This window comes from Podarcis raffonei, chromosome 16, assembly GCF_027172205.1.
Source record: "Podarcis raffonei isolate rPodRaf1 chromosome 16, rPodRaf1.pri, whole genome shotgun sequence".
In the NCBI taxonomy this organism is placed as follows: Eukaryota; Metazoa; Chordata; class Lepidosauria; order Squamata; family Lacertidae; genus Podarcis; species Podarcis raffonei.
The window spans coordinates 29789763-29806734 of record NC_070617.1 but is presented as its reverse complement, the minus strand read 5'-3'; the positions used below and the strand labels follow the sequence as shown (position 1 = coordinate 29806734).

Here is a 16972-nt window from a genome sequence, read left to right as displayed (position 1 = left end):
CAACCCAAACATTTGCAGGGCAGGTAATAAAGCAAGCTGAAGACTTGTCTGATTAGTTCACTGGCTTGGGAGTCCTGTGGGCAAAATTCAGCCTCCCCACTCACCTCTTTGGACCAGGTGCTTTCTGACGTGTCTTTTAAAACCCATCATATGGTCAAGCACTCAGTCCTTTTTTCCCCCAAAGGGTCTGCGGTCAAGTCGGAGTCTGTTGGCTGAAGTGTCTCCTAGGGATTCAGATGCAGGCTCTGGTGCCAACAGATCCATGCAGGAAGCAGCGGGTAGTAGATCAGTCTCCAGCCTGAGGCTACTTTTAGAGTAAAAGGTAAAGGTAAAGGGACCCCTGACCATTAGGTCCAGTCGCGGACGACTCTGGGGTTGTGGCGCTCATCTCACTTTATTGGCCGAGGGAGCCAGCATACAGCTTCCGGGTCATGTGGCCAGCATGACTAAGCCGCTTCTGGCGAACCAGAGCAGTACATGGAAACGCCGTTTACCTTCCCACCGGAGTGGTACCTATTTATCTACTTGCACTTTGATGTGCTTTCAAACTGCTAGGTTGGCAGCAGCTGGGACTGAACAATGGGCGCTCACCCCGTCGCGGGGATTTGAACCGCCGACCTTCTGATCGGCAAGCCCTAGGCTCTGTGGTTTAACCCACAGCGCCACCTGCGTCCCTTACTTTTGCATATGAGGCTGGATAGCTCAGTCGGTAGAGCATGAGACTCTTAATCCCAGGCTCATGGGTTTAAGCCCCATGGTGGATGAAAGTTTCCTGCATTGCAGGGGTTGGACTGGATGATCCTTGTGGCCCCTTCCAGCTCTACAAACCTGTGATTCTGTTATTCCTGGGCCTCATTCACACTGCACACACAAAGCACTGCAGCACCACTTTAAACAGTTGTGGCTTCGTAGTTCTCTGTGAAAAGGGGTTGAATTTTAAACCACTATGGGAATTGTACCTCTGGTACAGCAGCCTTAACCAATTATAGCCCCCAGAATTCTCTGGCGGGAAGCCATGACTTTTTGAAGTGGTGTCATAGCGCTTTAAGTGTTTGGCCCCTCCTTTGGGGCCGTGGCGCAGGTACCAATCTGAGGGGGAAACTGTAAATCCTCGTAGTAGGAATTGAGGGCGACTGAACTGCAAGTGCCAATAAAACGCCCAGAAGGGGACTTTACTTGATTCATTCTTCTTCTTTTGTTTAAAAAGAAGAAGATAAGTTATCTTCACACTGAGGGCAACGTTTCCATCTTGCTTCCATCTCCGCTCACTTCCCTTGAATTCGACTTGAGTACGCCTGCTGGCTCAGCGGGCCTCAGAGTTCCCTCCCTCGGAGCTCGGAGCAACTTTTGCAAAGCCGCCGCTTAAGCGATTCTGGAAAGGAGCTCTTCCCAGCAGCCACCATCATTCAGAGTGAATTAGGGGGAGTCACTCTTATTGCATGCTTCAGAGCCGTGTGGCTAAATCACAGACACAAAGAGCGCAAACTCTCTCTCGACCGGTGCAGGGAAGGCCGCTCTGCGCTGCCACGGATCCTGTACCTGTGACTGTGCACAGATTACCAGCCTCCCTCCCCCTCCCCACTACAATATCCCCAAGGGATCGGGTTTCAGTTATTGCTGCGGTTATCAGATGGCAGAAGCAGAGACCGAGAGACTTGTGGAAAGTGTGGGAAATTGGACTGTAGTTCCCATTTGCAGAGTATGCGGAAGACAGCCCTGGGTCGTTTGACCCTTTCATTCTCCGCCCCCCCCCTTTAAAAACTATGCAACACACTCTCTTTTAAAGTTTAAAGAACTTATAACTGTAATTGAGTATGCTTTCAGTTGCAGATTAAATATATACAGTGGAACCTTGTGTTACGTACCGTCCTCCTTGCGAACGCTTCAGGTTACGAGCTCTGCTAACCTGGAAGTAGGTCCCCTTGTTGCGAACTTTGCCCCGGGATGCAAACTGAAGTTGCGAGGTAGCAGCGGGAGGCGCCATTAGCGAAAGTGCGCTTCATGTTACGATCGGTTTCAGGTTACAAACAGACCTCCGGAAACAGATTAAGTTCGTAACCGGAGGTACCACTGTACAGTGGTACCTCTGGGTGTGAATGGGATCCATTCCAGAGCCCCGTTCTCATCCTGAAGCGAACGTAAGACGCGACTGTGCGTCTGCACGTTCACAGGTCGCGTTTCACAGCTTCCACGCATGCGCATGATGTCATTTTGAGCGTCTGCACATGTGCGAGCAGCAAAACCCGGACGTAACGCACTCTGTTACTTGCGGGTCACCACGGAGCGCAACCCGAAAATATTTAAGCTGAAGCGTATTCTTCCCGAGGTATGACTGTATAAGGAGTAAATCTCTACATAAATCCAGACTGGAGTCCCCAAAATTGTTGGATGGCACCTTGTCTGCATCCTTCCGGCAACTCCTGCAGCCAAGCTGGTGCCAAATGTATTGCTCTGCTTTCCTTTGGGCCACATCAGGGAGGCAGAGAGTGGGCTCTTGTTGTCTGGGCAGCCCAAGACCTCCATACACACCGCCCAGGCTTGCGTCCCAGGGAAGTCACTTAGCAGTTTGACTCCACACCCCACCCCAGGCGCACGACATTGTCTCTCAGGACAGATGGAGGGCAACACTATGTTTGGGGAGGGTGTGTTAAAGCAGATGTTACGGATTCTAAGCCTTTGGAGTGCAGTACATGGAATATTTAAAATTAACAACCAAGAGTATTAAAGAACTGGAGTGGTTACATTGCCAATTGCGGAATAAGTGGCATTTTGGCTCAATATACTGTTTTTGGTTCTCTTAACGGTATGTAGCTATTTAAGATTCCATTTACTCTATGCAGCTGTTTACGAGGGAAGCTTCAGATGCGTGCTTAGAAGAAGCAATCAGAATGTTACCTTCCTCTTAATCTAATTCAGTATTTCAGTCCCGAGGCAAGCCTGATTTACATTGCAGCCAGACTAGAAATATTCCTTTATCTTAACAAGTCATGTGGCATTTGAAATTCCTTGTGGTAATCGGTCTTAAGGATTTGCTGTAATGTGCGCTGTGCTCCCTGTTTCACAGAGAGGGAGAGAGATAAAAGCTCAGAGACTTCCATTTCCAGAAACTAGGGAGGATTTGCCCCGAGGCTCCCTCTGCATTGTATTAAATGGGTTTAACTGCCATGCCAATCCACAAGCAAGGCTGGGAAGTGCCACTGTGTGGCGACCAGGCGATCTCATGTGCCCGCTTAGGCATCGCACCGAAGCAGAGGACGTGCGCCATTGAGAAAGAGGACACAAGCTTGTATGAATTTCTGTTTTTTTTTAATAATGATGATGATGCATTTGCTAATTTGTAAGTATAGATTAAAATTCAGAAAATGTGTCTAGAATTTAAATTCCACAAAACACAAGCCAATAGACTCCCCATCCAAATACCTCCCAAATAAATTATTTGCTACCCAAATCAACACAGGAAACTACCTTGTACTGAGTCAAACCATCAGTTCATCTAGTTCCATATTGTAGGCCATGGGTAGGCAAACTAAGGCCCGGGGGCCGGATCCGGCCCAATCGCCTTCTGAATTCGGCCCACGGGCAGTCCGGGAATCAGCATGTTTTTACATGAGTAGAATGTGTCCTTTTATTTAAAATGCATCTCTGGGTTATTTGTGGGGCATAGGAATTCATTCCCCACCCCAAAAAAAATAGTCTGGCCCCTCACAAGGTCTGAGGGACAGTGGACTGGCACCCTGCTGAAAAAGTTTGCAGACCCCTGTTGTAGGCACTGGCTGACTGTGGTTTGCCAGGTTATCGGGCAGGGGACATTCCTGCTTAGAGATGCTCTACCTCTGAGTTATGGCTCTTCTCCAAGGCAGTTCCTATTCACACACATCACCCTTCAAATCAACTCCCAACTCACTTCATTATCCCCATTAGCCATCACCACCTCTCATATTTTTAATTCTTAATTAACTGGGTACACAAAAGCAGTGGGTTGGGTATTCTACCATGGGCTGAGGTAGCCAGCAGCTGGTTTTGTCTCCTTCCTTATTCTGCAGCCCACTTCCCACGGGAGAACGTGAAACCCTTGCTCTTTGTGGTGGTTGTTGTTGTTGTTGTTGTCCAAATAAAGGTGGGGGGGGCCTAAAGTGGATTTTTTATTCCCCCCCACCCCCTGTAGACCAGCACAACAACTACTGTACCTAGGATTTTTAGTTTTTACTAGCACCCCATCTTTTGCCAGCTAAGGAGAGTCTCAATATGGTGGCACAGGGGATCAGAATTACACGCTGCACCCCAAGCACCATATTCTGGGGTGACCTGTGTATAGCAACAAATCCACACCTGAGCTTGCAGTTCTTGCACCAAACACTAAAAATGCACCAAGAGATCGTCAAAAGCATTCAGTGAGTAGTCCCATTTTACAGGTGAAATGCACTGAGGCGGAGATAGAATAAATTAACTCAAGGCTAGCGCAGACCCTTCTGCAGCAGAGGCTTCTTTTTTCACAGAACTAGTTTAGTGGCAGCATTCATAAGGTTGAAACCCTTCATTAACATCTGGGGGATGTCCAAGCCCCCTTGGGATTCCCATTTGGGGGACCCCCCCTTTCTGCAAAGAAAAAACATGCAGCTGGAACCAGTGGCGGAGCTTCATGCTCCGGCACCAGGGGGGGGGCGGAAAGCAGGCGGGGGATGGGGCTGGTGTGCGTCCTGGGAGCATAGCATGCCGCCTGCGAGGGTGTGGTGCCCAGCGTGGGCGGGGGGCAGCCGCGATGGCACCCCACCGGGATCGCGCTGCCGGGGGCGGTGCGCTCCCCCCGCACTCCTCTTCCTCCGCCAGTGGCTGGAACACTTGGGAGGCCAATTTGGAGAAGAAAAACAGAAAATGGGAGAGGGTTAAGCACCTCATCTTTTGCTGTTCTTTAGCTCAAAAGCCACCCCAGCCCCACTTAAGCCACCTTTCCTTTAATAAAGAGGCCATCTGGGGGATTGTTACAAACACCTACAGTGTAGGTTAACCCCAGTGTCACAAGGGAGAATGAAAGCAAGCTGTCAGTTGGTTGAACAAGAAGCCCTCCCACTTCATTCACCCAATCCCCTTCCTTCACATCCGCCCCCCTTCCACCCAACTAAGTAAAGTGGCAATTCATTTTGAAATTGCCATGCATGATGCGTTTCCCACCTACGCCTGTTGTTTGGAATATTGCAGGTTTTGTTATTTTAACAGGCCCCTCGTTTAAAACAGCACCTGTATGTGGCAAGCATCAAGCTCGCAAGGGAGAGCACATCTTTTCCGTGGCAACAGAGCTGGGTTGCTATGGTTTTGAGAAGCAGTCTGGAGAATGCATGGCCGCTTCAATATCTCCGGGGAGGAAGCATTGCAAACGCCTGTCTCTTCCCCCCACCCCAGTACTCCCACCCTGCGCACACACAAACACATAATTTATTTTTGTGTTCCTCACCCGCTCCTTCTATTTAAAAGTCACTATTTTAGGATACCTAAAAGATTGGTATCTCATCTCTTATGTGGCCAGCCAGTCACTGTGCTCTGTAAGAGAGGGTCATTTCTAGCCCAGAATAGCCAAGCTACTGCCCTCCAGGCACTGGAGGTCTTCTCCCAGTTAGATTGCTGCAGTGTGCTTTATGTAGGGCTGCCCTTGAGGTTGGCCTGGAAGCTGCAGCCAGTGCAGAACGCAGCAGCTCGTCTGCTTGGTGGGGCAGACTATGGCTACAGTGCTAGACTGCTGCTGGAAGAATTGCCCTGGCCATCAGCTCGCAAACTGGAAAAGTTGAAGGGGTTGGTCCTGTTTCATAACGCCACCTATCCATCTTGTGAATAGGATACTGGAAAAGGTACCTTATACCAGTGGTTCTCAACCTGTGGGTCCCCAGATGTTGTTGAACTACTATGGATGATGGGAGTTGTTGTTCAGCAACATCTGGGGACCCACAGGTTGAGAAATGCTGCCTTATACAGTGGAACCTCGACTTACGTATGGCTCTACTTACATATGATTCCAGTTACAACCTTAGGTAAGTGCTTCGATTTATGAGCTTTCCTCTAGATACAAACAGAGGCCTTGCCAGCAGCCCGGAGCTCACCCGACCGGTTGTGGAGCAGCTCTGGGGCCTCTGCCGCCAGGGAGAGGGCCCCCATCCCACCCCCAAAGCTGTGGAAGAGGTGCCGCCTGCAAGAGGCACAGCAGGGCGCACTGCAGCCCCAAACCCCGCCGAGGAACTAACCTGAGGAAGTCCAGAGAAGAACCTGGCCTGGCAAGAAAAAAAAAGTGACCTAGGCCAAAGTGAATCAGCTCTTTACTGACCCCTGCCCCACCCCCAGCTTGTAGCCAGGTAAGCCCACCCACCCTCAGCGCACGTAAGGGAAAAAAATGTTAATTTTTTTCATCTACAATACTGTCTTATTTATTTTATAGTACAGTACATTGATTATTGCCTTCATTTTACGGATCTATGGTCTCATTAGACAGTAAAATCGGTGTTAAATTGCTGTTTGAGGGGGTGTTTTTCATCGTCCAGAACGGGTCAATTCACTTTTCCATTACTTTCTATGGAAAAGTGCACCTCTACTTATGTACGTTTCTAGTCATGACCGGACCTCCAGAACGGATTATGGTTGTAGATAGAGGTTCCACTGTATACCCATGCCTCTTACAAGATCGGCCCTACCCCACATGCACCCATTTGACCACTTTGATCGGCAGAGCTGGCACTACTCCCAAGTGCCACGGCTGAACACCCGCCCTGCATTTGTAAGAACTCTGATCGTTTAGTGTGGCAACGCTGCCTGTTGAGATCATGCAGGCGCCTGCACTTTACTCTTTCCAGCGCCTGCTAAAAACCTCCTTGTTGAAACAAGCCTACGCTTAGAAAACGGGGGTAATTTTTAATCCGTGTTAGCATTTTGACTTCCGTATGTTTTAAAGTAGGGTTGTGATTTTCATCTTGCTCTTTACCAGCTTTGTAAACCGCTTTGAGGTTTTCTGCAGTCAAGTGGAGTATAAATTTTGTTAAATGGATAAATGCCGTCTTACCAGTAGGTCTGTTCCATACAATATAGGAGTCCAAGTGTGGCGGCACCTGCCCTGTGGAACTATAAGCACCGACTCTATTGTCTTTTGGCACTTAACTGAAGACTTTCTTTTCTCAGCAACCCTTTTAAGTGGAGATCTTTATCCTAATCTGAATCTGTATTGGATTTGTATGCATGATTTGTAAGTGTGTATGAAGTTGATAATCTGGGGTGTGTGGGGAGCAGAGCGAGCGGTGGCTGGTGTCCATTGGCACTGCTGGGGGGGAAGATAGGGAACGCAACAGCAGATGAGAGTCAGAGCCAACGATAGGCAAGGCTGGCCAACTCTAGTCTTGTCTCCATCTTCCTCCTCCTCCTCCTCTCCTTTGTTAAGTCCTGCAGAAGTTGCAGTGTTTTCTGGCAGCATGCAACGGTACACAGTACCACCACCTTTTCGAAGGGGAGGAGGAGGGAAGGCTCTGGGACCCCATCAGAGCATTGTGCCTCCTTCCCCGAGCCCAGGAAGCCTTTGCCCAGCTTAGGGATGCTCTGACAGGATCCTGGAGCCCTGCTGCCTCCTTCCCAAAGCCGAGCAAGGGAGGCTTCTTCACCTGGGCGGCAGTGCCCTGGTAGGTAGGCGAGGGAGCATCTGGCAGCTGGCCCGTCCTCACCGCCCAGCCTTGCCATCAGGCCACGCCCCTCCCATGCACTGGCCACGCCCCCTGCTTGCTGGTGAGTACCAGCACTATTTTCCCTGGAAAGAAAGTACAGTGGTACCTCGGGATACATATGCTTCAGGTTACAGACTCCGCTAACCCAGAAATAGTACCCCGGGTTAAGAACTTTGCTTCAGGATGAGAACAGAAATCGTGCTCCGGCGGTGCGGCGGCAGTGGGAAGCCACATTAGCTGAAGTGGTGCTTCAGGTTAAGAACAGTTTCAGGTTAAGAACGGACCTCCGGAACGAATTAAGTACTTAACCCGAGGTACCACTGTACTGTGCAAAAGCAAAACTGAGGCTAAAGAGGAAGCAGGCAGCCTCTGCCACCCCCTAAGTAAAAGAAGGATTGGAAGGGATTGAGACAGAGGCGGACGGGACTGAGCCCCGTTTCCCCAGACTCCATTGCCAGTAGCTTCTGGTCTGCCTCTCCTTATCCCTTCCCTTGGATTCTTCTCGCCTGCTCACTTTGCAGCCTACGTGTTCTGAAAGCCTCCTGAGTACAGCAGAGGCTTTTGGAAGCGGCTGTTCCGCCAGTGATGCGATTCCTCCAGAGGATCATTAAGGTTGTTCTGCAAGCCAAGCCACCTTCTTCTCTGCTTGTTGCAGATGCGTTTTCTGGTGTTTTGTTTCTGGTAATGATGCAAAGTGTGGGGGGGGGGAGAGAAATCGACTGTATAACTCTGGGAGTGACTCATCTCAGAATGTTCTCTCCTGATTAGGAATAGTCCTGGAGGAAAATGAAAATGTCACATCTGTCATAAATAACATGAAAGTGAGGAGCCCAAAGCAGATGAGCTGCATGCACTCAACCTGAGGTTCCCTTTTGTCTCTGCTAAAGGTGGGGACCAGCTCCTTAGAGGGCTCAAATGCTGCAGCATTGCAAGTCCCACAGGAATCTGAGGAAGGTTGGAGATTTTGGGACGCGGGTGGCGCTGTGGGTAAAAGCCTCAGCGCCTAGGACTTGCCGATCGAAAGGTCGGCGGTTCGAATCCCCGCGGCGGGGTGCGCTCCCGTTGCTCGGTCCCAGCGCCTGCCAACCTAGCAGTTCGAAAGCACCCCCGGGTGCAAGTAGATAAATAGGGACCGCTTACTGGCGGGAAGGTAAACGGCGTTCCGTGTGCTGTGCTGGCTCGCCAGATGCAGCTTGTCACGCTGGCCACATGACCCGGAAGTGTCTCCGGACAGCGCTGGCCCCCCGGCCTATAGAGTGAGATGGGCGCACAACCCTAGAGTCTGGCAAGACTGGCCCGTACGGGCAGGGGTACCTTTACCTTTACCTTTACATATGCCACATGAGGGTTCTGTGAGATGGATAATGGCCACCTTTTGAGCAGAAGCTTCAGTGATCCCAGTGGAATCCAACAAGGCAGATAGCAAACTCATTCTCCCAGGGGCCTGTCTGTTGTTTTAGGACTAGCTACCCTGTGGCTCTCTGGATGTTGTGGGACTGCAGCTCCTATCATCCCAGACTACTGGTTTTGCAGAGCTGCTGAGATTTGGTCCAGCAATGTAACGCGGAGGGTGGCAGTCTAGCCCGTTCTACTTTATGTAGCCCAAACAGCCACCATCCACAAACAAGAGAGAGGCATTTGCAGGCATGGGGAAGGTTTGCAGAAGTTCTCATTTATAATTGGGGGGGGGGGGCAGGGACACAAACTGTATTTGCAGGCATGGGGAAGTTTTGCAGAAGTTCTCATTTATAATCGGTAGAGGGGGCGGGGGACACAAACTGCTCATTGACTGCTGAACATCCTCACTGGCCGTGGAATGCCAACACTTAATTTGAACTGGTGGGAGGAGGAATGGAGTGTCCTGGAAGAAGGCATGGCTGGATGGGATGTTGAGCCCAAAGCACTCAGTGCTGCAGCACTGGATCACCGCTCCCTCTTGTATGCATTAAAAATGAGCTTACCCTCCAAGAAACCTATCCCACGGGTGGTGTGTCCTGCTTTGCCACATCCAAAATAGACTGAATCTTGCCCAAAATTGACAGCATTTCTCTTGCCACTGGAAGAGGCAGGGGACGGACGGACACCTGTGGGTTTGCCACCTATGAGACTTCTTTTGCCTGAAGCAGCAGCCTCACCTTGCCTAATGACTGGGCCGGCTCTGGCCGATCCTTATGTTATCAGAATGGCACCGATTTCTGGGATGGACAGGAGTCCAAAGTAGTCAGGGAACGTGCAGGCAGGGGAGAGGATGTGCGGGTAGGCGAGCATGAGGACAATCATGGGGAAGGGGCCCACAATTTGTGTGGTTCTGTGCCACCCATGAGGCAAGTGCTGTGGGAGTGGGGACCCAAGGGGAAGAAACCAGGCAGCCTGAGACAGGCAGGACAGAAAGGAGGCGGGAGAAGAGTTGCAGGGAATCTCAGAGGCGGAAGAGGCTGCCGTGGTCTCCGAGAGAGCCATGCCTTCGGAATGTCTCCTCCCCTCCCCTCCGCAGTCTCTACACACAAGGCAGGGCTTGAAGCGATGGGACTAGCTGGAATCGCTGAGAGTTTGCGCAGACCGCCTCAGACAAGGGGGTTTTGGTAAGCTGAATGGGGCCTAGTTACGCTGTTGCTTCAACTGTCTGGACTGAAGACCAGAGAGAAGACTGGTCCGAGACCAGAGAGAAGAGACGGTGGAAGAAGATTGGAAGAAGTTTAAAGAATATTTGAAAAAACATGTTAATATTTAAATCTTAGAATAGCTTTGGAAGTGCATATAGGCTGTAGGGTTAGAAGTAGAAGATAGTGTATTTTAAAATAGTATTATTTGTAAGTGATAAAATGTCAAGATTTTTAATGGTAAAAGTAAGCGTGATTTAAAAAAATGGTTTAAAATTATGATATATGTAAACTGCTAAAGATGTGGTAAAATGAAAATCAGATGGGGGGACTTGGGGAAGCCCACCTAACAATGTTTAGAAAAAATAAGGATAAGACAAGAATTTGTATTGTTTGTTTTTCTGTTTGTGTTGTTTAGTTGTATTATAAAATGAATAAAAAAATGGGGGGGGGGGGAAATCAACTGTCTGGATTGGAGCGTGGGACTGCAGAAGTAGATCACCTAGGCAGCTGGTGCTTTGCCAATAAAGAAATACACTTCCAAAAAGTTTTTCCTGGTTGGGCTGGGTGTGCTTGGGACAGTTGCCCGTCTTACAAAACAGTCCCTCATAACAGCTGCAGGGGTTGCTTGTAACACAGCAATAGCAAAAGCCCAGGGAGAAAAAACATAAGTCTCTAACCTGGTGTCAGCAAAGTTGCCAGGCGGGTTTTGCTGGGGAGAGTCAGTGCTGAGCTAAATGGACCAGCGGCTTGTCTCGGTATGGCGCAGCCTTTCCTTGTGGCATTTTGACCTATCTTGTGTCTGTGTGTTTGGGACTAGCGTGACCAGGTATGGACTTACAGTAATAATAATAATAATGTTTATTTCAGGGGGAGAGTCATATTGGGGGAAGCCTTTCAAAGATGAGTTCAAGCCCAACCTGTCCCACACAGGACGTGGCGTCCTCAGTATGGCTAATACCGGACCCAACAATAACAAGTCCCAGTTGTGAGTAGTCGCTTGGCTCTTCTCTATCTCAAACCCATTTAAGGAGCATGCGGAATTCTGTGAAAAGCTTGGGGCTGGGTCTAACAGTTTCACCCTTCACAGCCTCTCTTAGCTGTTTTTAAGGCTTACGCGATCCTGTTACTGCTTTTAATTCTCTTGTTTGCCCTTTGCGCTGTTCTAATTTTTCTGCAAGCAACCCGAAAGGCTGTTAATGGAAAGGTAGAATCCTTGTGAGGAATCTGTCGTTTTACCATGGGTTGGGACTACAACTCCCATCATCCACGACCCATTAACCACACTGCCTAGGGCTGATGGGAGTTGTAGTCCAACACCACCAGGATGGGGAAGCCCTCCCCTAATTTTTTGCCTTCTGGCTTCTGTCTTTGAAATTCTCCAGGTTGTGTGTGTGTATAAATGAATTTTATTATTATGGTCATAGACCAATTCCGGCTCACTTACAATATCAGGAAAATCATAAAACAAAACAGGAATACATTGAATTGAAATTGGGTATAACAGAGACAATACAGATATAGCGGCAGTTAAAATATATATATTAAATCTTGATCACTAAAATATAACCTAAAATTGCCATTTAAAACCTTAATCATTTTGGTAGTACAGCTTGTTCCCTAAGTTTTATGGCAGTCGCACAGAATTTGGCCACCCTGAGCGTGATCTCTAGATCCTTGTCCTCTACCAGGAGTTTTAGACATTGAAGTTCAGACCCATTTGGAGATTTTTGTATAACAGGAGTGATAAATACTGAGCATATATCCCTGTAGAAATGGCAGCATAACAAGACATGAGAGTATATATATATATATATGAAATATTGATGTGTTCTATGGCAGGTTTGTAAGGTCTGTCTGTTTTTCCCTCTCTCCAGCTTCATCACATTCCGATCCTGTGCATACCTGGACAGGAAACACACAGTGTTTGGAAGGTAAAAGAAACAAGTTTATTGCAACATACACCATGTTTTCCTATGTACTTGGGCAGCAGAGGAATAGCTGGTGTAGATAGAGTGGTTAGGACTGGGGAGACCTATGTTTGATCTCCAGCTTTGCCACAATAGCTCCAGTGGAGAGCCTTGGGCTGGTTCCTCGCCTTTCAGTCTAGCCCGCCTTGCAAGAGGGTTGTGAGCATAGAAGGGCATCAACCCACATATGCTCCTTAGATCAGGTCTTGCCAAACTTCTGCATTCATTGACCCCCTAAGGACCTTACAAAGTCATCTTTGAACCCAGCCTAAATTCTGAAGAATATAACAAATGTTCTTTGAAACAAACAGCAAAATTAAAGAAATAAAATTAATAATGATGGTGATAATTTTGTTCATTGCTTTTTTTGCCATGGCAACTCAAAGTGACTTGCAATATTTTAAACCAAAAACCAGACACATATATGCATTAAAACTAGAACAAAAAGCAAGTAGCAGCTGTATACCCTTTGTTTTTTAAGCAATGAAGCAGCATTTTCTGAGAATACTGCTGTATCCCACACATGGGCACTCTGTATATGCCCATGCACTTTATTTCTGTGGTTTTTAGTTCCTAATTAGTTTTTTTCACGCTGTACCTTGTAAACCGGTTTTCCAGCTCCAGGCCCTTTCTGACCCCATTTCGACCCCTAGGTCTTCATTCAGCTCCTGCGCACAGGGGCAGGGTGGGGTGGGGGGTCAGTACTCTTAGGAAAAGGGTGCTATTCAGATGCAGTAGGAATGAAGAGATATATGGGCCCTGGCATCCCACCCAGGTGGGTTCAAATGAAAATCTTGAAAAATGGTTTCCATTCTGATGGTTGCTGGCCACAAGCAGTATCTCCTCTTTGTGCATCAATTGATTTTTCCACTTCTTTATTAAAGTGCTTTTATTTGGCACACTGATTGGACCTCTGCATTTTGATAAGCCGAGCATAATATTTCAGACGGCGAGGTAGCACTACCGTTTGCTTGAATAAAACGGGCCAGTGAATCAGCAGATGCTGGCTTCAGATTTTGGGGAAAGGGAGACTTGAGCAAGAGTCCTTGTGATTTTTATTTACCGTATTTTTTGCTCTATAAGACTCACTTTTTCCCTCCTAAAAAGTAAGTGGAAATGTGTGTGCATCTTATGGAGTGAATGTAGGCTGCGCAGCTATCCCAGAAGCCAGAACAGCAAGAGGGATTGCTGCTTTCGCGGCGCAGTGATCCCTCTTCCTGTTCTGGCTTCTGAGATTCAGAATATTTTATTTCTTGTTTTCCTCCTCCAAAAACTAGGTGCGTCTTGTGGTCTGGTGCGTCTTATAGAGCGAAAAATACGGTATATGCCACGTTTTCTGAAAACGCATCCCTCGCTCAAAACAGTTCCCATGGAAAACAAAACAGAGCACCAGTCTAAATGATGTCGCGTTTATTTATTTATTGCATTTATACCCCATTTTTTCAACAAAGAGCTCAAGGTGACGTGCAAGCTTCTCTTCCTCTCCATTTTGACGTCAAACCAACCCTGCAAGGGTAGGTTAGGCTGAGAGACAGTGACTGGCCCCAAGTCACCCCGTGGGCTTCAGGGAATTTGAACCCTGGTCTCCCAGGTCCTTGTCCATAATAAAAAATATCACTGGAGCATCGCTGGGGCTTCCGTTGGCCCTTGGCTCGGAAGCTGCAGCCAAACCAGAATGCAGCAATTAGCTGATTGGCTGGTTCTCCCCTGTCAACACTGTCAGTTTCCATTTCTTAGTGCAGAAAGTATTGATCTGATGTGTAGAGATCTTTCCTATTCTAATTCATTCAAGGGGGTTCTGGAAGCTTCTCTGTGTGAAAGAAACAAGCAGAAACTTCATGATGTTTGGGTTATTCCTTCAGAGAAGCTGAGTACAGCTGGCTTAAACTGGTTCCGTTATCTCTTCTGTCAAGGTCACACTGACTATAATAAAAAGGCCAGAAGGAGCCTGGTTTTCACTTTCCACTTTCTATCTCTTTTCTGTCTGGTGTGGTGTTCTGTACACAGTATGCTATAGTGTTAAGGTTTAAACTTGTTATAAGTTATTGTAAGTTTAAGTTAAGTTCTGCTGCAACTGGATTTCTTACGGACAGTGCCAATCCTGAATGTATTGGATTTGTGACCATTATGCGGTGGCGGATAACTCATTCCGAATCTGACCGGACACAGGTTAGAGCTCAACATCGAGCCTACCAAGTGGCGATAGCGACGGCGAAGAAGAATTTCTTCACCGCCTCTATTGCATCTGCAGAAAACAGCAGCAGGAGACGTTTTCAGGTGGTTCACAATTTAGCGGAACCACCTGCAACATCGGGGCCCAGTACGGGCCACATGTTCTCCTGCAATGATTTTGCAAAGTTTTTTGCAGATAAAATCGCCCAGATTCGGGAAGAAGTAGACTCCACCGTGGGAGCAGGGCCGGGGCGGGAGAGTGCTAGAGTTCTGTCTAGTCAAGTTGAGTGGGATCAATTCCAATCTGTTACCTCCGAGGATGTGGACAGGCTGCTTGGACGAGTGAAACCAACCACCTGTCTTCTGGATCCTTGCCCATCCTGGCTTATAAAAGCTAGCCGGGAAGGACTGGGCGATGGGCTTCGTGGGGTGGTGAATGCTTCCCTCCGTGAGGGAGCCTTCCCAGACCCGCTGAAAGAGGCAGTTATTAAACCGCTTCTTAAAAAACCATCTTTAGATGCGGCCACGATGGCCAACTATCGCCCAGTCTCAAATCTTCCATTCTTGCGCAAGGTGATTGAGCGAGCGGTTGCCGAACAACTCAGGCACGCCTGGAAGAAGCGGACCATTTGGATCCCTTCCAGTCGGGATTCAGGCCTCATCATTGGACTGAAACTGCCTTGGTCGCACTGGTTGATGATCTCCGGCAGGCTAGGGACAAAGGTGAGAGCTGTTTCCTAGTTCTGCTGGATCTCTCAGCAGCGTTTGATACCATCGACCATAACATCCTTCTGGACCGTCTTGAGGGGCTGGGAGCTGGGGGCACTGTCATACAGTGGTTCCGCTCCTTCCTCCTGGGCCGTGTTCAGAAAGTGGTGGTGGGGGATGAGTGTTCAGACCCCTGGGCTCTCACTTGTGGGGTGCCTCAGGGTTCTGTCCTCTCCCCCACGCTTTTCAACATTTACAAGCAGCCGCTGGGAGAGATCATCAGGAGGTTTGGGCTGGGTGTTCATCAGTATGCGGATGATACTCAGCTCTACCTCTCTTTCAAATCAGAACCAGTGAAGGCGGTGAAGGTCCTGTGTGAGTGTCTGGAGGTGGTTGGAGGATGGATGGTGGCTAACAGATTGAGGTTGAATCCTGACAAGACAGAAGTACTGTTGGGGGACAGGAGGCGGGCAGGTGTGGAGGATTCTCTGGTCCTGAATGGGGTAACTGTGCCCCTGAAGGACCAGGTGCGCAGCCTGGGAGTCATTTTGGACTCACAGCTGTCCATGGAGGCACAGGTCAAATCTGTGTCCAGGGCAGCTGTTTACCAGCTCCATCTGGTACGTAGGCTGAGACCCTATCTGCCTGCGGACTGTCTCGCCAGAGTGGTGCATGCTCTGGTTATCTCCCGCTTGGACTACTGCAATGCACTCTACGTGGGGCTACCTTTGAAGGTGACTCGGAAACTACAACTAATCCAGAATGCAGCAGCTAGACTTCTAAAAGTCTGGTAGTTGTTGTTCTCTTTGACATCTGGTGGGAGGGCGTTCCACAGGGAGGGCGCCACTATCGAGAAGGCCCTCTGCCTGGTTCCCTGTAACTTGGCTTCTCACAGTGAGGGAACTGCCAGAAGTCCCTCGGTGCTGGACCTCAGTGTCCAGGCAGAACGATGGGGGTGGAGACGCTCCTTCAGATATACTGGACTGAGGTCGTTTAGGGCTTTAAAGGTCAGCACCAACACTTTGAATTGTGCTCGGAAACGTACTGGGAGCCAATGTAGGTCTTTCAAGACCGGTGTTATATGGTCTCCCAGTCACCAGTCTGGCTGCCGCATTCTGGATTAGTTGTAGTTTCCGGGTCACCTTCAAAGGTACAACTCCCATCATCCTGGGCCACTAGCCATGCTGGTTGAGGCTGATGGGTCATTGCGTAACGAATGCAGTGCATTATGTATTTTGCTGCACGCACTGGAAATCTGCAAACGAATCTTTTGAGTTCTAGGCAGCCCTAATATCAACCTTCAGAATTTGGCTTCTCCAGCTATAAAGGGTGCCGTACTTCCGATCAACATCCTAAGATACTTTCCCCCCGGTAAACACAGATTTGCCAAGCGGACATGTAGATTTTTCTTGTTCAGGCAATTCCCCTTCCCCCCTTCCTTCTGCTCTGTGTTTTCATTTCTCTCCCTGAAGCATTCCAGAGACTTTACTTATTTTATTTTGCATTGTCTCCTGAGCAGGAAACTGTGTTTTGCCTTGGGCCCCAGCCAGCACAATATGGCAAGCTGCTTAATTGATATAATTTAGGAGCAAGAGAGAAAAACACACAAGTGGAAGGAAAAACGTCTTAGGCACAGATGAAGCAGACGAAGGTCTCTTCCTGAATGTAGGGATAAGCGTAGAGACTTTGGGGCCTTGAGAAGGCCTGGCCTTAGTGGTACATTTCCTTTAGGCAGCTGTACAAATGACAGCATTCAGAATTGGTAATTAGTAATAATATGAATCATTGTTATTAATAATATTATTATTAATACTATTGAATATGAATACCATGT

The 16972-nt window shown here is 48.5% G+C and overlaps 1 protein-coding gene across 1 annotated transcript in view; it reads left to right on the top strand.

Annotated features, from left to right (window-relative positions):
- PPIL2 (peptidylprolyl isomerase like 2) overlaps positions 1-16972 on the top strand; it is a 74636-nt gene that overhangs the window by 48820 nt on the left and 8844 nt on the right. Inside the window, exons 15-16 of the mRNA XM_053369277.1 lie at positions 11159-11276; positions 12166-12222. Coding sequence (XP_053225252.1) covers positions 11159-11276; positions 12166-12222 — 175 coding nt within the window. The remainder of the gene's footprint in view (positions 1-11158; positions 11277-12165; positions 12223-16972) is intronic.